We start from the raw sequence: 22926 nt of genomic DNA on the forward strand, positions 1-22926 counted from the left end.
TTAAATAAGAATAAACTATCTTTATTTTCCTTATAAAAAGAAGGCTTTATGTTTCTATTAACATTTCTTCGCATTAATTAACAACTAAACCTTTTTAAATCCCCATCTTGTCTCAGTTTAAGGGAAAGAATCCAGTAAAATTTGATTTGGAATTATATTGACTAAAAATTAAATTTAAATAAATAAAAATTTTGCTATACATGAATAAAGATATATAGAGAATGGACTATCAGTGTAAGGGCACCTCTACGATATTTTTCCTCTGGGCTGTTTTTTTGTTTTTTGCAAATTAATTTTACAAATTTTTATTAATGCTCATAACTCACCTAGGTTGGCAGAATCTTCCTGAAGCTATGTGTGTTATAGTCATCATAATTGAGTGCTAATAAAAATCTAGAGTTTAGGTAATGGGGTAATCTATCCCAAACTTCCCTAACAGGAGCAGTCATAGTAATGAAATTAACAGTCTCCAGTGACAGGTGGTATCTATGGGCACATGAGTTTGATAACATGATAGCTGGCTCAGACACCAGAAAATTTTTTCATAATTTTTATCCAAATATGGAAATTTTGCTGAAGAAGGAACACTGGTAACCAATATTGATGATTTTTTTCATATTCTTAGCCAAAAGCAGGTACTTCAATCTTCTGTTCAACCAGAAATTAAAACAGAATGAAGTAGATCTATTATACTAAAACCATGATATCAATGAATGTGGAAATGATTCTTCTTAATGGTATAAAATTATAAGGAGATGGGGAAAAAAAAAAAAAAAAGGATAGATTAATGTAACCTCCCATTCTTAAAATATAGCAGGGAAATTATAAAGCAAGACTGAAATTGGATTTTCACTCTCTCACAAACAGGAGCTAGATTTTCAAGTGCTTCTTTCAATCCCCAGTTTTTCCCAACAGAATTAAAGTCACCTCAGAACTAACTTAAATCCCAATTTATTTCAAAAGTAGCATGAATTAATAATGAAGAGACAGAACCATAGATGCAGAAGGGAGTTAAGAATTTGAACTGAAAAGCTTATTCTATTTTAAACAATCATAACATATAATTTGAGAATTGAAGAGATTAAAAATCATCTTCCTAAAAAACAATTCAACTAAATTTAATTGAAAGGGAAAGGAAGTCAAGAAAGATGAAACGACAAGGCTAAGATCACACAGCTGGTTAATGGTAGAGCTGGGTCTAAAATCAGATCTCCCCACTTTCAAACATCTGTTCTTTCCACTGTACCAAATATCTGTTAAATAGGAGCAACATGAACTAAAACTTCTTACTCCCTTTTAATATCCTGTTCATTGCTAGTGATTGTAGAATAATCAATAACAAATATCAAAGAATCAAAAATGCTGAGAAACTAGATAATCTTTTTCTGCATAATTAACAGGCTAAATCAGGCCTAGAAAAGTAAATACGAATGACCTAGTATCCAGATTATAATATCAATATCTCCATTTCTTCAATTTCACTTTGATTTATTACTAGAATAACTTACATGTGCCTCTTCTTTTTTAATGTTACATCAGAATGAAACTGTAATATTAGAAATTATTTAAAACTACCATGAGCTGAAACACAGTAAAAGCCCCATCACTGGAGTCTTTATAATTATAATCTCCAAATTAGTAAAACAAATCCCACTGACACAATATTACATAGCTAAATCTTATCCCAGAATTAACCTTGCAAACAAATAGAATTATAAAGCAAAGGTAAAATGTTCTATTCCATGTTTTACATGTAAACAGGTTGCTTCTAATCTTCTGTTTAGTCAATTTTCAATAGCATAAGCTGGAGTTATAAAGGAACATGCAAGTCCCACAATGGAAAAGGCAGAATGATTTGATTAAATACAGAAGGATGAAGCAATTCCTATTTCTAGTTTGTAAGTATTCATAAAGAAACCTCTATTACTCTACAGCACATTTTGAAGTTATTAAGAACTATTAGTAAGTTTAATAAATGCTTTAAACTGATATTCTATTAATTGAATATTATAGGATTATTGTTCATAGAGTGCCACGTATGATCTTATTACTGTTATTATTCTAGGAGGATTCATAAGTTTATTTTACAACACTGAATATAATTAACTGTAACGTCATCAGATGCATTAAGCAAATATTAATAATCATTCATAATTTTAAATGCTTTCAACACAATCTAAGAACTCCAATTAATATGAAAATGAGATTTTTTAAAAATGTGCTTGACTGCTCAAAGAATAAACAGGAATGCAGTTTCATCATCTTTTAAAATATAAAGACAGGAATTTCAGATCACTGGAAAAGGCTTTTATTTCACCATAAAAATGCAAACTGGAATAAACACAACCTTTTATAACCCAAAGGTTACAACTACTTTAAAGTATTCCTGAGCTTCATCATGAGAAGCAAAAGATTATAAAATTTAACAAGTTTGCAGCCTTGAATCTGTTTGAAACATTGCAAGTAAAAATAATTTAGCAAAACAGCTTCTTAAAAAAACCACGCACACACTAATTTGTACTAGAAACAAAAGCTTTTAACTAACTTTTTACTCTCAATTATTTTAATTTGTAAAAAGTCAATGTTTCAGAAGTAACGGAGCATCTCCAGACTACTTTGTCTCATACTCCCACTTACTGGAATCTTTAAAAAGTATAGTGCATTTGCATTTTCAATTTTATAGGAATTCTACCTATATTTCACATATGGCTTACTATGCCATGATCATTTTGTTCCCACATCTTTCCACCACCATTTCCATGTTTTTAAATCAGCTAAATACAAAATAAAATCAAACCAGCAAGTTCTTTTTTTCTCTTAAATGTCCCATAAGTTTTTGTGGTTGTTCATAACACTTAACATTTGGCAACTTATCTCAAGTTCAATTAAATTTGCCCTTTTTCTGCAGTACATGTTGACTTCATTGAGTGCATAAAGAATTTTTAGTCAAGAATTTTGCATACATTTATGTAGTAGGTCTGGAATTCTTAAACTGTCAGTCTATACATTTCTCCTGATTAAAAGAGGATTGGTGACATTAAAGCTATCAGATCAAAATATTTAAAAGGAAAAAAGGAGAGCTAATGAAAAACAAATTACCAACACAGTTGAAACTGAAGCACAAATAATTATGCAATCTTAAAAAAAAGAAAATAAATTTCCAATGTAATTGTGTTTCCTTTCACAAAGGAGTTCACTTTACATTCGCTAAGCAGAGATTCAGTTTTCTTAAGGTGGTCAAGAAGCCAAAAACTTCAGAACCTCTTGCTGGTCCTGGTTTATCCTGTATATGGGCCTTAAAAAGGCAGAGTCCTTTACTACCTGCTCCAAGTACTTCTGTGTTTGCTCAGGGATCTGGATCTCCCTCTTCGACTGCGCTTCCTACCCACACTTCTTCTATCCCGGCTTCTATCCCTTCTACTGTATCTGTCTCTGCTGTAGGACCTTCGGTACCTAGATCTATCAGGGCTTACACTTCTTCTGTGAGGACTATAATCTTTGTAAGAGTGTCTTCTATGAAGTCGTCTTTCTTTTCTTTGTCTTTCATCCTCTTTACTCGTGTCCCTTCTATGCTTGCTCCTATCCCTTTTATGTCTTTCTTCAGTACTTCTGTCTCTACTGGATCGGCTCTTTCCCTTACTTGGTTCTCTATTACATTTGTCTTGTTCAAAAGAAGAATCTTTTTTGGATATGTTCTGGTCACAATTAGATGTACTCTTTTGTTGTTGATTATTGGCAGGAATACAAGAGAGCACACTGGAACATTTTTTTTCTGAACAGCTTTCACTTGTAATACAGTTAAGTTTCTTACTTTCTTTACACTGAGCTTCTTCACTTAAATTTCCATTCACATTTTTGGAATTAAAATTAATCTCCTGATTGGACAGTGTTTCTCTTTGACAGATCTGAGTTGGTTGACCCATGAGGGAATGCAAGGAGGTAGAAGTAACACAGCTTGAAGACACCGATTGTATAATATCTATAACAGGTTGTAATAGGGCAGAATGAGATGCCACTACTTCTTCTTTGTTTTGCTGTGTCTCATCTATTTTCTTGCTCAACAAAATGTTTAATAGCCTCTCCCTTAATTCTTTCTCTTTCCTCTGAAGCCCCAGAGCTCGCTCTTTTTCCTCTTCTACCCGTCTGAGTTCAGCCTCCTGAAGTCGTCTTCTTTCCTCAAGTTGTTGAAGGCGGATTTTTTCTTCTTTCTGTTCATGCTCTAGTAATTTTACTGCCTAAAAAAGATAAAGAGAAGGAAGAAAGTAAATTAGAAGACAAAATCTAGTACTAGTACTCAGAAGATATCTGTAGAGATGTATTCTGAAGAACAAAATATTCAAAGGCCTGATATTGATTTTTAAAAATGTGGGCCCAAACCCAAAAAGAGAAATGGGTTACAAATCACCTAGCTTCTCCGGAGTTATATGAGCACTACACTAACACTTAAATAATTTCTTCTGTCCTTCTTGAAGTATTACTGTTTTCAAGCTATAAGAATATCATTTAATGATTACTTTTAGTAGCCTAAAAAATGTAATTACTTCTGTATCTAAAATCTCCCCTAATCCATACCATAGATCACCACAGCAGATCAAGCTTGTTTTGTAATAAACATTCACCAGAGTAGAAAAAAAAAAAGTTTATAAAAATGGGAAACTAATATTTAAAGGCACTGTAGTGAAGAATACAAAGCTTTCCTCACTATATCAACTTCCTGAATTGAAATAAGATTTTCCTTTTCTTGGAAGGCATTTTTTAAATCAATACAAAATGTGTAATGAACTGAAACAAAGCAAGTAAAAGTTTCCTAAATATTAGGCAATGTTGAAATGGAGGGCAAGGAGAGGACTAATTATTGTCATGTACAACAAATATTTAAAGAGATTCTATGTTTCTGGTACAGCTAGGTGGTGCAGTAAAGCACCAGCCCTGAAATCAGGAGGACCTGAGTTCAAATCTGATCTCAAGATACTTAACACTTCCTAGCTGTGTGACCCCTGGGCAAGTCACTTAACCTCAATTGCCTCAGGGAAAAAAAAAAAAAAAAAAAAAAAAAAAAAAAAGGGGAGAGAGATTCTATAGTTTACTCAGCCTAGTGCCTCATATTATCAAGCATACAGATATATGATGTAATTTAATTGGAAAGCCAAGGCATATCACAGATTAAAAGGTTTAAAAATAGCTGGTCTATGCTCAGTAACACTGAGGGGTATCAAAAGTTAAGACCAGCTAGGCAGCTAAGTGGCTCAATGAATAGAACATTAGGCTTAGAATCAGGAAGACCTGAGTTCATAAACTAGCCTAAGACCTTACTAGTAGTGGGATCCTGGGCAAGTGATTTAACTTCCCTTTGCATTTGTTTCCTCCTCTATAAAATAGGGATCATGACAGCCTCTACTTTCCCACGTTGTTGTAAGGCTCGAACAATATCCTATTTGCAAAGCACTTAGCACAATACCTGGTACACATAGACAATACTAAAATTATCATTATAGTTTCATCTTTCTCCTCATCCACATCATTACCTATAGAAATTCTGAAGAAGCAAAGAAGCATGGATGGAAATAGAAAGGGCCTATTTTGTGCAAGGAGGTACAAAAATAAGCTGCTTGGCCTCAAAGTAACCAAGCAGCATACCATCGGGAAAAGTAACAACAAAAAATCTCCCCACCAAAAACATTTAACTAGCCTTATGTATATGGGAACTTTAAAAATTCAAATAAACACATTCTAGGTAGCGTTTTAATATTAAGGATTTTCTGTCTTTGACACTGTAAAGACTCAGCTATAAAATAATGTCAAGAGAATTTCAAACATTTGGTTTGAATTGCCTTTTGTAAGGATCAGTTCCCACAAGACTGTAGAGGTAACGCTTAAGGTTATTAGGCAACATCTAATGCAGAACCAATATCTATCTAATGTTACTAAATGGCTGGTAGAAAAAGAAACTGCATATGCATGCATATATGCCTGTGCATACTGAGGGAAAGAGTAGGAAAGATGGAGGAAGAGAAAAGAAAGGAAAGAAAATCAAAAACAAACAAACCCAGAAATACATGTTAAGGCAGTAGTAACTCTAGAGTGAAAGGTGAAAGAAACTGAAAATCCACAAATAGGCCAATATACTTTCTGGAAGAAGTCAAAATAACAATAGCTCACATTTAGATACCATGTTCTGTAAGACTATATACACAAACACACGCACTACCAATGATAACTATATATTCATTATATTCATGCTATCTCTCACTACACACATAGAGAAAATCTAATTTGATCACAGCAATAACTAAGGTAGATGCTATCATGCTCCTTTTACATATGAGGCAATTGACTCAAAGAGGTTAAGTAACTTACCCAGTATCTTCCTAGCTGTGTATTACTGAGTGTCAGAAGTATGATTGAAACCCAGGGCTTCTGGACTCCATGCTCAGTGCTCTACTCAAATCTAATCATTCTCTTAGACAGCATTCAACTGTAAGATTCTAAGTTTCTAGTATTTAAAAAATCAGTAAGTATTGTCAGTATAGCAACCTATGTCCAAATCTATTGGACAGCAAGACCTCAATTTTATTATCCAGGTCTTCCATCTGTGTTGTGTAAAGGACACATACCTTTAGTTTCCATCTCTCTAAAATCTACCTTCGGTGCTACTTTGAAAATTATTGTGATTAAAAAAATATATATATAAGCTTTATCAACCAAAATACATTATCAATCAGATAGTGTTAAAATCCATAAACATAAAACTCTCAGCTTTTTTTTTTTTTTTTTTTTGTCATGTCCTCTTTCCTAGTGAGAATGAATTATTTCAATGGCTTTTTAATCAATAAATGATTAGATCAGGGGTCCTCAAACTACGGCCTGCGGGCCAGATGCAGCAGCTGAGGACATTTATCCCCCTCACCCAGGACTATGAAGTTTCTTTATTTAAAGGCCCACAAAACAAAGTTTTTGTTTTTACTATAGTCCAGCCCTCCAACAGTCTGAGGGACAGTGAACTGGCCCCCTTTTTAAAAAGTTTGAGGATCCCTGGATTAGATCAATAACTCCCATAAAACTTTGCCTGAAGCAGGAAAGAAAAAGGAAAAGAAAATGTTGCTTCCTTATTTCTGCATTACAAATTGAAAAAAAATTTAAAAACCAAAAGGGCAGTCAGTTGAGAGGAACACTTAATGCTGTCACAGGTCAAGATAACATTACCTTTGCTCTGCTTAGCAGTTCTGCAATTAATCTTATTGACTGAAGATTTCTTTGAGCCAACAATAATTTCCTCTCCTCTAATTTTATCTTCTCTTGTAATTTTTTCTGCTCTTCTGCTTGTATCTTCTCTAGTTTTTTCTGATTTCGACGGACTTCACGGTCTTTTTGTTTTTGTTCTCTCTTACGGAGTTTCTCTTCTCGTTTTCTTTCTCTTTCCAACTCCTCTAATTCTTTCTGTTTTCTAAGTAAAATAAATCAAATGTTTTGTTAAAAAAAAAAAAAAATCCAAAGTACTGTACCTACAAATCCCAAACTGGCATTTCTGTCAAATCAATTTTCTCTTATTATATACACCAGAGTACATCAAGTAATAATGAAATTTCAGAATCTGACAATTTTCCATATGTCCACAAAAAGCTCCCTGAAATAATAACATTACCCCAAGATATTTAAAGCAACAAGATTGAAACTCTATTATTCTTATTCAAGAATAAACTGTTCTATTATATACTCTCATTTAAAAATTGAGAACACTGACAAGTATGACAAAGTGCAGCACACTGTCTTAATTGCTATCACACATTCTAGGCACTGCACTTTTATTTTTATTATTTGATGTCTTAAATTCTTTGCAATCATGTACCAGACCATATCCCTGAGTCTGTAGTAAAATACAGAAGTTAAAATAATATCAGTATACATGAACCCAAACTCTTCTACCCACAATGCTCCAAAGGCAGGATAACAGTTGAGTGGCTCATACTAGATTAAAATATATGGAAGCATTTGACAAAATGAGAAATACCAATATGATGGATAATTTGTTTTTATAAGTCAATATGGGGTACACAAGAATCCATTTTTATTTTGAATTTGATACAACTCAAAAGTATTCCTTCTGAATGAGCTTAGTGTGATTACTAAAGTGTTCATAGATGTGCCTACTCAGTATACAATTTGTCAATAAGAAAGTAAACATGAAATATGAGAACTATTGATTGTCCAAAAAAATTAAGTCTTTCTGAATAAATATTAGAGTATCATATGTATACTCTATTCATAGAGTATGTATATGTATTACTCCATTAAATCCCTGAAAAAGGAGTAATTCTGGAGTAAAATAATATAAAAATTACAAATACTATGACATCAAGGAAAATTATTTGAAATATTTCCATAAGATGATATTTTAAAAATTCTGAGATTTCATTATAATATTATTTGTTCACTTAAAATCTCCTAAAACACATAAAAGTTACTTGGTAACCCTAGTTAACATTCAACAAATACTCATCAGGTGCTTGCAATGACTAAAGTATAATGCTAGCCACTGGAGGAGATTGGAATGACAGCACCTATTTTGTAGGGAATAGGAGGATCAAATGAGACAATATTTGCAAAATATTAGCACAATCTTTGGCATGTATTTGGAGTATATAAATGTTTATTCCCTTCTCCTTTTTGGAAAAGCTATTTTTTTTATTATTTATTAAGCTATCAGTTTCATTCTCAAATTTTCTTATATTAAGGAAATAGAGAAATCAGACATATAAATGCTAATATTTGATCAGAACTTGAAAGATACTTTGTACAATAATACCTCATTTTGTTGTACTTTACTGTGCTTAGCATATGTTGATTTTTACTTATTTTCTACAAACTAAAAGTTTTGGCAATTCTGACTTAAGTAGGTCTATCAGGACTATTTTTTCCAACAGCATGTGCTCACATTATGTTTCTGTGTCATGTTTTGGTATTTCTTACAATATTTCAAATTTTTATATGATTATTTTTATCTGTTATGGTAAATCTGTAATCAGTGATCTTTGATGTTACTAATGTAATTGTTTTGAAGATCCCATGAACCATACCCATAAAAGATAACAAACTTAATAAATGTGTGGGTTATGACTGCTTCAGACCAACCATTCCCACCATTCCCATCTCTATCCCTCTCATTCAGCCTCCCAATTTCCCAAGCCACAACACCATTGAAGAATATCACATAAACTTAATTGAGAAAGCAGTGGTAGAGGACTGACTCCAATTATGAAAGAAGTTCTACTCTGGATAAAATGCCACATCTCATGCTATAGAGAAGTCTTTCATGAAAAGAAGAATCAACTGATGCAGCAAGCTTAATTGTTGTCTCATTTTAAGAAACTGCTATAGTCATCCCAACCTTCAGTGCCCACCATCCTGATCAATGAGAAGCCATCAACACGGAGGCAAGACTATCCACTAGCAAAAAGATTACAACTCACTCAAAGTTCAGGTGGTAGTATTAGCAATTTTTTTTTTTTTGGGGGGAGTAATAAAGTACTTTTAATTAAGGTACATAAATAACACACATATATAACATAATATTACTTTACATTTAATTGGCTGCAGCATAGTATGTAAACACAACTTTTGTATGCATTCAGAAAAAACAACTTTTAAATGCATTCAAAAAAAAAATTCATGTGACTTAGTTCATGGTTAAATTTATTGGGATGGTCTGGAATTGTAATTCATGATGTCTCCAAAGTATGCCTACACTCATATGAAATTATAATGATCTATTTTATATCAGAATAATTTACAGTAAGTTCTCAATTACTTTAAAACTCCAACAAGATTAGGATTGTACCTTATTTTTCATCTCTTCCCCAACACAATGTTCTGCTTATGGTGCACTTAATAAATGTTAAAGCTGAACTAAATTAATTCACAGACTAGATGAAAATACTGGCTAATTGACTCTATAGAGATAAATGTCTAAGGGAAATGTCACTAAAATACCCTACTTATCTAAGTAATTTGTTTTAGCTTAAAAGTTCTCCCTATCAGAATTCAGCTCTACTTTACACTGATTCTTTTCTATCTGACATGAGTTTCATACCTAGCATTGAATGATGAGCAGTAGACTGAAGAGAATGAATGACTATACCTTCCTGGAATGGTTTCATTTTGGAATTTAAAATATACATGATTTAAATGTACTTAGAGAGAGGCAGAACCAATATAGTGGGGAAAAAAAAGGAAATGACTCATCTGAGCTCTTCGCCAAATCCCTCTAAACACCTTATAAAAATGCTTCAAAATAAATTCTAGAACAGCAAAACCCACAAAAGGACAAATGAAAAGACTTTCCAGTCCCAAAACAATTTAAAGGGTTAGCAAGAAAGGTATATTACACCAAGGTAAGAGTGAATTGCAGTCTATCAGAGGCCAAGCCCCAACAAACCAGCTGTGAGTCTTCAGGGTGACTGAATCAATGATGTGAGTGGTGGTTTTTAGAACTCTAAGCCACCAAATAGTAAGGAGGTTGAATAACTGATCAGAAAGACATTACAAAGGTCCCCCTTTGCTGGCACCAAGGGCAAGACTTGGTTGTACTACCTATACTTAGATCTATATTACAATCCTGAATCTCAGTCCCAGGGTAAGGAAGAGAATTAGCACACCAGAGTGTGCAGCATTAGGAGATCTGGAACCCTGGTCATAGTTCTAGGGTGGAAAAGAATGCTTGTATTCTCTCACAGTCCAGACTACAGGAGAAGAGAGTTGTATAAACACACCTCTTCCTAGATCCTATATCGTATCACTTTGGAAGAACCAAAAACCAAAATTATCTGTGAAAACAGCAGCACAAAAAACCTGAAGCTTGAGACAATACCCCTTTACTCTGAAAACAGAGCCCCATTTAAGCATAGAGTTAAAAGGCAAGATAGGCTGGAAAAATTAGCAAACAGGAAAAAAAAGATTCTACCTACAGAGAGTCACTATGGTGACAAGGAAGTTCAAAAAACAAAGTCAGAAGAAGACAACAAAGTCAAAACTCCCATTCCCAAATCCTCAAAGAAAAAATTGGCCTCAGACTGTGGAAGAGGGCAAAAAGTATTTTTTTTTTTTTTTTAAATTAGGGAGGTAGAAGAAAAATTTGGGAGAGAAATGAGTGAAGTAAAAAAAATTATGAAAAAAGAGTAAACAGCTTGGTAAGAGACACAAAAATACTGAAGGAAAACAATACCTTAAAAAACAGAATAGAAGAAATGAGTAAAAGATACACAAAATCCCAATGAAAAGAATACCTTAAAAAGCAGAACTGGCCAAATGGGAGAAAAAAAAAGATACAAAAATTTGCTAAAGAGAAAAACACCTTAAAAAGAATTGTGTTGGTTTTGTGCACAAATGGGAGAAAAAAAAGATACAAAAATTTGCTGAAGAGAAAAACACTTTAAAAAGAATTGTGTTGGTTTTGTGCAAAAACTTTTTTTGATTAAAGAAATGCAAATTACAACAACTCTAACTCTGTAACAACTCTGTAACTCTGAGTTATCACCTCATACCTATCAGATTGGCTATGACAAAAAAGGAATGATAGCTGCTGGGAGGGGATGTGGGAAAACTGGGACATTAATGCTTTGCTGGTAGAGCTATGAGCAATATGGAACTATGCTCAAAGGGCTATAAAACTGCATACTCTCTTATTCAGTAATACCATTTCTAAGTCTATATCCCAAAGACACTTAAAAAGGGAGGGGAAAGATCTATATGTACAAAAATATTTATAGCAGCTCTTTTTGTGGTAGCTAAGAATTAGAAATGAAAGGATGTCCATCAATTGGGGAATGACTAAACAAACTGTGGTATATGATGGTATGAAATATTATTGTGCTACAAGAAATAAGTAGAATAATTTCAGAAAAAAATTGAACTTATATGATACAGAGTGAAGTAAGCAGAACCAAAAGAACATTGTACATAGTAATAGCATTATAGTATAGTGAACTGTGAATGACTTAGCTCTTCTCAGCAACAGTGATCCAAGACAATCCCAAAGGACTAATGATAAAAGTACACTACCTGCCTTCAGAGAAAAAAACTGAGATTGTTTGAATATAGACCAAACCATGCTATTTTTCATTTTCTTTCTTTCATTCTTTTATTTGAGCCTTCTAATAAAAAAAAATGACCATGGAACTATTTTATATGATTGCACCTATATTTGGCTGCTTACCATCTCAGGAAAAGGAGAGAAAAAAGAGAAAGAAATAGAATTTGGACCTTAAAGTGTTTTTGGGTTTTTTTTTTTTTAAGTTTTAAAATTGTTTTAACATGCAACCTGGGGGAAAAACATTTTTAAAAATAAACATTAACAACAACAAAAATGGCAGAATTGGCCAAATAGAAAGGAATCCATAAAAACTCACTGAAGGAGCAATTCCAATATATTGACTTGTGATGGAAAGAACCATCTACATCCAGAAAGAGGACTATGGGCGCTGAATGTGGATCACAATATAGTATTTTCACCTTTTTTGTTGTTGTTTGCTTTTTTTTCCTTTCTTACTTTTTTCCCCCTTTTTGATCTGTTCTTGTACAGCATAAGTGGAACTATGTTTAGAAGAAATTGCACGTGTTTAACCTATCCTGGATTACTTGCTGTCTAGGGGAGGGAGGGAAAGAAGGGGGGGGGGGGGGGGGGGGGGGGGGGGGGGAAATTTTGGAGCACAAGATTTTGCAAGGGTGAATGTTAAAAACTATCTTTGCATGTATTTTGAAAAGAAAAAGCTATTATTAAAATTTTTTTAAAGCTATTATCAAAAAAAAATTTTTTAAACTCACTGAAGAAAAGAACTCCTTAAAAAGCAGAATGGGAAAATAGATGAAAAGCACAAAAACTCACTGAAAACAATTTCTTAAAAATTAGAATTAGGCAAGTGGAAACTGATGACTCTATGAGACATCAAAATACAATAAAACAAAAGCAAAAGAATGAAAAATAGGAGAAAATGTGAAATATCTCACTGGAAAACAGACCTAGGAGAGATAATTTAAGAAGACAAATAATTCAAATATTTTGACATCACAGTCAGGTTAGCATAAGATTTAGCAGCTTCAATGTTAAAGAATTGGAGAAAGGGGAATATGATATTCTGGAGACCAAAGGACATAGGATTTCTGTGAAGATCGCGTATTTTAATATCAGCAGGAGTCAGGAATTCAGATTAGGGGAAAATCGTCAGTCTTTATTCTCAGTGAAGAAGGATCGGAGGTGGAAGAGAATCGGCCATAGCAATGTGTGCAGCTGAGTCAAGAAGCTCTCTAGATCAGCAGCCACACGACCAGCAGCTAGGAGAATGGAACCCAGGCCCAATCTCTCCCAGCTTCTCTTCCTGTTCCTCTCTTTGCCTCCACCCACCAAAATCGTCATTTCCTCTACAACACATCAGGACTTGCACGGAGAGTGGGCAGGGACCATTCTTTATCCAATCATGTATATTAATAGAGTATAGCCCAATTACTATTTAGCCTCATGTACTTGGGACCTCAGTGCATCAACTCAAACCTCAGCCCATTACAGATTTCAACAAAGAATCACCTATTCAGCAAAACTGAGTATAATTCTGGAAAAAAAAAAAAAAAAAATGGATATTCAATGAAATAAAGGACTTTCAGGCATTCCTGAAGTAATGACCAGAGATGAATAGAAAAATCTAACTGTCAAATACAAGATTCAAGAGAAGCATAAAAAGATAAACAGCAAAGAGAAATCATAAGGGATTCAATATCCATAAGGAAAACAACAAGATCTGGAAAAAAAAAAAAAAATGTATAGCACATTTTTCAGTATGAAGAATAATGGCACACCAGAGTTGAACTTTTAACTTTTTAACATCCCATGTGCTTACAAAAGAAGCAAAAATGGAAAGGGTAAAAAAAGATAAGTAAAATAGTTGGACTAGGTCAAGTATGTATGTATACATACATAAAAATCAGGACTGTGAAATCCTCAAGGTATCTGAAAGTAATAATGAATGTTAGAGAGGGAAGGGAATTTCTAATATAATTTTTAATATATATATATAAACATATTTCTCCATTTTATTGTTTATGTATATATAATATATACATCAACAATTAGCATCCCACATTAAACAATATAATGGAGAAAACTATTACTTATTATAAAAGTAATTCCTTTGGAAAAAATAATTAAGTTACAAGAGAATGCGGTGATAAAGACAGAAACTCTTGTAGAAATTCTGAAGCCCTTTAAAGTACCAAGATATTTATAATACTGGCTATTATGTTTAATTTTGTTTTAAAAATTTCCTTTTCTGTTGCATTCAGATAGGCAGCTTTTTTTAACTTTAGCAACATAACAATCCTTAATATTCCATATAAGAAAATAGAAATTGTACCAAACTAAATCAATTACATATAGAGGAAATTCATGCTGAAACCAAATTAATTTTGGAGGTTTCAAGGAATCAATTCTTAAGACATCTAAAAGGAAAATGATAAACTATTAAGAGGATAGGGAGGAAATATAGATCTTGTTATTATTCTAAAACAAACTAGAAAAATACAGAAAATATATGAACTACCTACCTTTTTTCTATATGTTTGTTTGTCCTGTCTCTACAAAATCTTTATGAAAATAATCTATACAAATATCAAAGAGCATTTTTGAAATCAGGAGATGGAAACAAGAAGACTTTCAGAAATATTTTATAGCAGATCACATTTTTGATAGTCATACAAGATCTCACAGTGCTTATCATTTGATTCATTAGAGAAAGATGGTCTCTTTAAGGTCTCAACAAGGTGATCCCAAGCATATAACACAAATCATACCAGTAAAATTACAAACTGTAACAAAAATGATTGACAATCCTCTCATTATAAACATGAAGTGAGACAAAAAAAAGAGATGTTTGCTTCATTGTTTTGGCAATATCATATAATAGTGGTATTAAACTCAAGACAGAAAAAGGGCCACTAAAGTGTACATAAGGATTCCAACAGAAAAAAATCACATTAACATACCTATGTTCTATCGTTTTTTATCTAATTTGTTAAATATCCTAAGTACATTTTAATCTAATTGTGGGTGAGTGCCCAGTCTTAATTAACATGGCTGTGTCTGACACCTCTGTCATAAGAAATCAAAATACAAACCAAAGAGAGATTCTCTACATATATAGTGAGGTTCTCCAGATACCCCTCCTCTTTAGTGAATGACATCAAAATTAAAGCTGTGAAAAAACCTTAATAGAAATAGAGAACTATGTGGTAAGAATGCTATATTACAAATGAAGAATTGTGCAATAGAAGCCACCGAAAGAACTTCAGAAACATAAAAAACTGGAAAAGGTGAGTCAGTTATACAGCAAAAGTGAAAGATACCAATTATCGTCTTTGCATTTCATTTGTATCTATGAAATTTTTAAAAATATGGAGGAAAATTCTCTATGTAAAATTTATGAAAAGCCACAGATAAAATACATGTATGAGAAGTTATAGGTTTACATTAAATTAAGAAATTAATTTAAGGCAGGCGATAGAATATGTATAATATAGAAGCTTGTTAGAATCCAACATCAACGATTAGGAGAAAGAAGCCAAGAAAGAAAACAGGTAGAAGTGAAAAGAAAGCATCACAGGTCTGAAGGACACTTAGTTCAGAGACACAGATTTAAGAGAGAAGTAGCAAGCAGGCCACTGTAGATGAATTGTGGAATAAATGAAGGTAGTAAAATGTAAGAAACTTATTAGAAAATTAGGAATGGCTGAGTATGAAAAGCTCTAAATACCAGGACTTTATAACTGACACTGAAGAAAATAGAAAACCACCTGAGTTTATTAAGCAGGAGTATGCTATGGTCACTTGCACTTTGGCAGCTAAATGGAAGATGGATACATAAAAAATAAATTTCACCTAATCATACACAGTAAATCAAGCAATTAGCATTCATGAAGCACCCATTCCTTGTTAGGCTATGGGAATACAAATACAAAGAACAAAAACAATTCCTACTGTCAAGAAGCTTACATTCTGACTGGGGATATAAGTACAGATTTAAAAGAATACATAAAATATATATGAAGAGAATGTGAAGTAGTTAAAATGTGAAGGAGGACCCTAGTAGGAGAAAAAGTTTTATATGGAAAGTGATCTACTTAAGAAACAGGTAAATTCTATGAAACAGAGATAAGGAGGTAATACATCTGAAGCATGGAGGATGGCCAATGCAAAGGCAAGAGAAAGGACATGGAAAAGATGTTCTGTACGTATAAAGAAATGGAGGGAAATCAGCATGGCTGATCACAGAGCAAGGGACAAGGACTAATAACATATAATGAGGCTGAAAAAAGAAGGTTGGGGCAACAGTGAAAAGCTTTAAAAGCTAACCTTAGAAATTTGTATTTTTTCCTACAGACAAAAAGGATTCACCTTAAAGAGCTGCACAGTGACAGATTCATGTTCAAAGAAAATCACTTTGTCAGCAGAAAGGTGATAAACTGAAATGGGAAGAAATTTGAAACAGACCAATTAAAAGAAGGCTATGAAATCATCTTAAGTGAAAAGTGATAAAAATTTTGAATAGTCTTAATTTTCTCAGTAAAGTGGGAGGTAAAGTCCTTAGTTGAGACAGACTGGCAAAGAGGAGGTATGGGAAGATTGAGGAAAGAAAAAATGATTTAAAATAGTTTCATCGAGACAGATGGGGAACTGATTGGAGATAATCAATAAAGGAAAAGCATTAACATTAAGGGATTTTAGAAGATGACATTTTAGCTTAGATTTCAAGGAAGGAAAGCCAGGAGGTATTTTATATTTGATTGTGAAAGTGATCCTGTTATCCTCAGACAGGCCCAATCCAATCCAATAACAATTTTTTAAAAGTACCTATTTGCAAATCACTGTGCTAGGGTTTAAGGTTAACAAAAACAATAGCATGGCACAGAGGACAGAGTATATTAAATTTGGAGTTAATGGACCTAGATTTCAATCCTGTGTGACCTCAGATAAATCATTTAACCTTTCTGGGCCTCAAGTCCCTTAACTATAAAATGAAGGAACTGTCACAGATGATCTCCAATATATCTTCCATCTCTAAATTTATGAAATGACAAAATAAAAGCTTTTCTACTTTTACATCCTACCACCCAGTTCAAATGTCCTACTTAAAAACTTATAAAGGCTTTCAATTTAAACAAAACTCAATCTAGTCATACAAGGTTATAATCTTCCAAAGTATAACTATACTATTCTAATTTTTAAAATTAAAATGTTGGCTCAAAACAGCAAATTACATTCAGTAATAAAAAAATATAAATTTCTAAAAACCAATCCACATAGATGCACACAGAGCAAAATGATTCAGGAGACCCAACTGGCATAGCCTTAAATAATACATTAAATTCTATAAATTTTGTTTTTACTGCTTTCAAGTAAAAAGATTAAAACGTTTTAGAAAATGTAAACCTTTCAACAAACTGATGAAAGAACCGTCAAACACAAAAGCTCAGTAGTATTGCCACTTCCTTCTGAAGATTTTGGCTACATTGTTCTCAATTAATACATGTTTTCCACTTTTATACTTTAAGCTTACTTCCTTTTTTTTTTTTTTTTTGAATTTAAGAAGACTTTATTTTTGTAATTCTCAACAAGCAAACAAAACAAAATAGGAAATTTCAAACAAGTTTAATCCTCATCTATTTAACAAAGCAATACAAGGATTTCATATTATAAAGCTTAAATATCTAGCCTGATAGCACCTTTCCATACAAATTGAAGTAGAAAATTCAGAGAATTAACCCTTTAAGATTAAAATGGGGAAACCAATAACTGAGAAAACTATTTTTGCAGCAAGTTTCTATGACATCAGTCTCCTTTTGAATCCCTAGTGCTTATCTGTGCCTAATACAGTAAATGTTTAAAAAATGCTTATTGACTTTCCCAAGACATAGGGAACCGATTCAGATTTATAAAACATAATAGCCATTTGTGGATAAACTGATACAGTGTGAGGTGAGTGGAGAATAACTTATACAATAATACTATCTTTTAAAAGATAGACAACTCTGAAAGGCTTTCTAATCACTGCCAAAAACAAACAACCAAACAAAATTCACTTCTTGACAAAGAGATGATGAATTCAGGATGCTTACTGAGACTTTTTTTGTGGGGGGAGAGGGAAATGTGGCCATTGTTGAAATTTGTTTTGTTTCACTATTTGAAACCATTACAAGTTGATTGTCCTCCACCAAAGGGAAAATATTTAATTTTTAAAAATGTGACTTTAAAAGATAACAGGGTTTTGTTTTTGTTGGTTTTTAGTTTTGCTTCTTTTCCATAATTGTTTCAATTCTCTATTACAACATGTAGATAGAAAAGGCACCTAAAAATAAAAGTAGAAGATAGACAGGATACTGTACTTTTTTTTTTCATAGCACAAATAAAGAATAAAAACAAACCTACAAAAATTTCCCAGGGCCAAAATTTAGTATACCCATTTAATCTGAATCCAGTGGAGAAATAGCACATTTACATGTATTTTCTGAGCTCTTTCAAGAATGTCTACTTGATACAAAATAATAGGGATACAATGAAAACCTACAGTCCTTGCACTCAAAGAGATTATCTTCTACTGGGGAGGATACAAGTACACAAATATATACAAAGTAATTTCATCTGGGAGTCATAGGGACTGATGAGTTTAAAAATCAGATGTTATGTTTGGATTTCAAAAAACATTTTCCCATAGAAACAATCTTTTAAATAGGCACCTAATTCTCTAAGCCAGCCCACAAAAGCCTATTTAACCCCATAACTGAAGTTACCATTGAACCTAATCATGTTTTGTTAGAGGAGAAAAGAATTTCTAGCTCCAAACAGGTACATTTTGGGAAAATATCTTCCTCTTATCTATTCTAACAGGATTTTACTTGAGGAATCACTTTGTAAGCAACAAAGAAACTATGTGGCCACTAAATTTACTTCTCATGTTAGGCACCAGGGATACAATTTGCAAATTGGGAACAACAGTGGGACTGGAATGTGGTATCAGTTCTGGACAGTATAGGGATAAAAATATGAGGAAAAAAATTATAAGAAGTTGAAAGAGTGAAAAAAGAAGAATACTTATAACTATCCCCAAAAAATCAAGGTGAGGTTTTAATTGGTGGCAAATTCAAAGTACAAGGAGGAAATTATGATGAAAATGTACTTACCTTTCCTCTTCTTTTTGTCTTTCCTCAGCTTCTTTTTCTTTACGTTTCTGCTCTTCTCTTTGCTGTTCAAGTTCTTGAAGTTTCTGCCTTTCAAGCTGCCGTTTTTTAATTGAGGCATCACTAAGGTGTTTAGTTGAATCAAAAGAAACCTTTCCAAAAAAAAAAAAAACAAAAAAAAAAGAAAAAAAAATAAAAGTAGCAAAGCTAAATGCTTAATTTTTAAGTATCAAAAGCCATTCTTCAAAACATAATTATAGTAATATAACAATTCTAGAACATAGCTATAGCATGAAACAACAGAATGTTAAATGACTGAAGGACCGACCATTTATTTCAAATAGTTAATGAGGGAAAATGAAACGGAGAATTTGGACTTATTTAGGATTTTACTATAACAGCTGGGTGACAGTGAACAGAGCACCAGACCTGAAATCAGAAAGTCAAGCCTGGCCTCCAACATACTAGTTGTATGACCCTGGACAAGTCATTCAACTGTTTGCCTCAGTTTCCTCATCTGTAAAAAGAAATGGCAAATCACTCCAGTATCTTTGCCAAGAAAACCCCAAAATTGGGTCAAGTAGTATCATACACAACTGAAGAAGACCACTTCCAACAAAGAGTTTTACTTGCCTTAAGTTTGTTTTCCCAGTTTCCAAGAAAATCTTTGAAAGATCTCTTTAAAAGATCATGGTACAATAAAAAATGTGCTGGTTCTGGAGTCAGGACCTCAGTTCAAATCTTGGTTTCAAGACCACTGAACATTACCATGATCAGTGGTAATCAAAATATGAACTATTTATGGTCCACTTGAGAATAAAATACTCCAGGCTATTAAAAAAAAAAAAAAATTTGGCCTGATCTCATTATTCATCCACTCCAAAAAATAAAATTTCAATAACCATTTGAAATCTAAGGAAATACCATTATAGTAACTTTCCAATTTTTAGGTGAAGATGTTTACTTGTTCTATAATTACTCTATTTTTCCCCCCTAAGTCTGAAATCAAGACTATGGCCAGCTTGTATTTAAATACTTTTAAGTATTAAAAATTATGGGAAATTATAAGCAAAAACATTGCAATTTCTCACCTTTATATTGCAGGCTACTGCTTTGCCATCTTCACCTTTATACATTAGTTTCATACCACGCAAGGCATTCATAGCTTTAATAAAGCCAACATACTCTTTATACTGAACATAAGCTTCAAAGTTCAAATGTCCACCAAAACTAAAAGTATGAAAATTTCTGCCAGTCATTTCTTCTCTATAAGGGTCCAACATTGGGATGTCCACATTCCGTATTTCTCCAAATGTCTCAAATACCTTAACGAGAACTTCTTCATTTGGTTTTTCTGAACCAGATTCTTTCAATGCAAACCATTTACAAGGTAGTCCTTCCAAATGAATTGTGTCTGGTCTCTCTCCTGGCAGAGTCTCATTCATATCTTTTGCATCACGGAAAAAGGAGTCCCAGTCATGCCGAGTTGGGAAATCTATTTTAAACTCAGCAGCCCGAACTTTTAAAATATCTGAAAAACCACTAAGCTTTATTGTTTTGCCATCAAGACATGCAAGAAAAGACTTAACCAAACTTTTATTTTCAACTTCTCCTTCAAAACGGATGAAATCCATAGTGCTTTTAGAAATTCGAAGAGTAGAAAATTGATGACTCTGTACCATTCCTTTCAATCTTTCCATCACTTCCCAATTAGAAATGGATTTTCCAGGTTGCTTCAATTGTGGAAGTGCCACACTAATTGTCATTTTCGTAATTGGCTTGAGGTATAATCCATATAAACTACAAAGTTCAACTGCTTCAGATGTATCATGAACTATTGTAGCAGCCGCCATAGCCAAAAGCTAGACCTAAAAAAAAATCGTCAAAATAGCATACTGAAAAAAAAAAGTTACAACACTGACAGGCATTCCAAACTTCAGCAACAAAATAAATGTTAGGGTGTTTTTAATTCCTATCAACAGAGAATGACCTGATCTTACAATTAACCCATAAATAGGATCAGAAATTAGCCATACTAAAAATCAACAGTAAATTAACATGACAGAATAGGTTATATACAAATCTCAAAATTAGCACCATCTCCAAAATACTAACAAGAAAATAAAAACCAAAAAGATCACGGAACTTAGAATAGGAAGACAATTCCAAGATCAGATAAAGCAATCCACTGTCACTTTAGATAATGAAGGCTTTTAAGTTTTACATTAGCTTTAAATTCACAAAGAGAGTTCCAGCTGGAAAGCCAGGTGACTCTAACTCCATATACAGAGTTTTTCTCAAGACATCTAGAAGCCTCTCTCATTTTTAAGAGATCTTCTACGCCTTAACTAAGAACAGGCCTCGGGTATGGAGGAGGGGAAAACAGGATCTGATTGATTTAAGAGTAATCACAACACTTCTCTAAAAATAAATAAATAAATAAATAAATAAATAAATAAATAAAGGCAATGGGACATCTATCTTTACACCTTTTTGCTCTTGCCTCCTCCATATCCTCTTCACAAAAGATCTCTATACCATTCTCAGCTCATAAAATCCTTCCAAAGGGCATTCTACATAAAATCAAACCAAAACTCGTTTTCTAAGTTTTGCACGTTGAGACCAGAACAGTACATATGATTACAGAAAAGATATAAGCACACCTAAAAAGAATGAGTCACAATTCCAGAATTCGACATTCTCAGTCAAAAGGCTGCTGAACTTTTGCAAGAAACGAACTCTTCCCTGATGAGGTCCAAGAAAGCATTGCCAGGGGTGGGGGCACGGAGGAGTAATTAATGAGGTAGTAGCACCCTGCTCCATTCCTTCTAGTCAAGCAGAGGCACCTGAGAACCTCCGTCGAGCATCTCCGGTAAAGATGTGGGCAAAGAGCGATGTGCCCAGCTAGGAGGCACTTTTAGAGCCCTCCTCACCGCCCCCGCCCCCACTGTACCAGAGAAAAGGGAATTGAGTCCCAAAGATAGAGAAGTACGAATTTACTCAAGGTCACCGTGAGCTAGGATTCGACCCCAGAGGTCCAGATTCCAGATTCCGTGTTCCTTCTAAGACTTAAGTTTTGGGTCCATGTGCAAAGAAGGATGATGACAGCAAAATAAACCAATAAGGCGGATCTGCGAAAGGCGACGAAGCAGACGGTGCCTGGGGACGGGGGGAGGAAGAAACAGGGCCCCACAACACCTGACGCCTCGAGATCGGCCCCCGCTTTTTTTTTTTTTTAAGTAGGATAAAAGCCAAGCACATCCCTAAGCGAACCGAGGGACCAACTCCCGAGTAACAGCTACCACAAATGCAATTCGCTTCTCAACCTCCCCAAGGGGGGGGCAGGGGAGACAACCCCACCCACTAGCTCGCTAAGCAGTCGCCGCCTCTCTCGGAGCCTCCCCGCCCTCCAGCTCCTCCGGGCGCCCCGCGCGCTCCCGCGGGGATGGGGAGGGGGCGCGAGCCTCGGGCGATCCCGGGCTCCGGCGGGGCTGCGCGCTCGGGGAAGGGGGGGGGGGGGGGGGGGGGGGGGGGGGGGGGGGGGGGGGGGGGGGGGGGGGGGGGGGGGGGGGGGGGGGGGGGAGTGGGAGGGCGACCTAAGGTAAGCAGATATTCACCTGCTCTAGGAGTCTCCGGCTCTGGCTCTTCAGCAGTCGGAGGCTTGCTCCCCTGCATCCAACCCGCCCCCTGTTCCCCCCAACCCACCCCCAGAAA

General features: G+C 34.2%; 1 protein-coding gene across 2 annotated transcripts; it reads right to left on the reverse strand.

The window, feature by feature from the left end:
• AKAP17A (A-kinase anchoring protein 17A) lies at window positions 1-22926 on the reverse strand. Of its 2 annotated transcripts, none has more exons than XM_031959055.1 (5): window positions 22830-22926; window positions 20304-21080; window positions 19216-19364; window positions 7204-7444; window positions 1-4235 (listed from the first exon to the last, which is right to left on the reverse strand). In XM_031959055.1, exons 2-5 carry the CDS (start codon window positions 21063-21065, stop codon window positions 3318-3320), a joined length of 2070 nt encoding a protein of 689 aa, XP_031814915.1. In that variant the 5' UTR covers window positions 21066-21080; window positions 22830-22926; the 3' UTR covers window positions 1-3317. The 2 variants fall into 2 exon arrangements, with proteins under 2 accessions (XP_031814915.1, XP_031814916.1); XM_031959056.1 differs by lacking the exon at window positions 22830-22926 and adding an exon at window positions 21876-22699.

This window comes from Sarcophilus harrisii, chromosome 3 (assembly GCF_902635505.1).
Source record: "Sarcophilus harrisii chromosome 3, mSarHar1.11, whole genome shotgun sequence".
In the NCBI taxonomy this organism is placed as follows: Eukaryota; Metazoa; Chordata; class Mammalia; order Dasyuromorphia; family Dasyuridae; genus Sarcophilus; species Sarcophilus harrisii.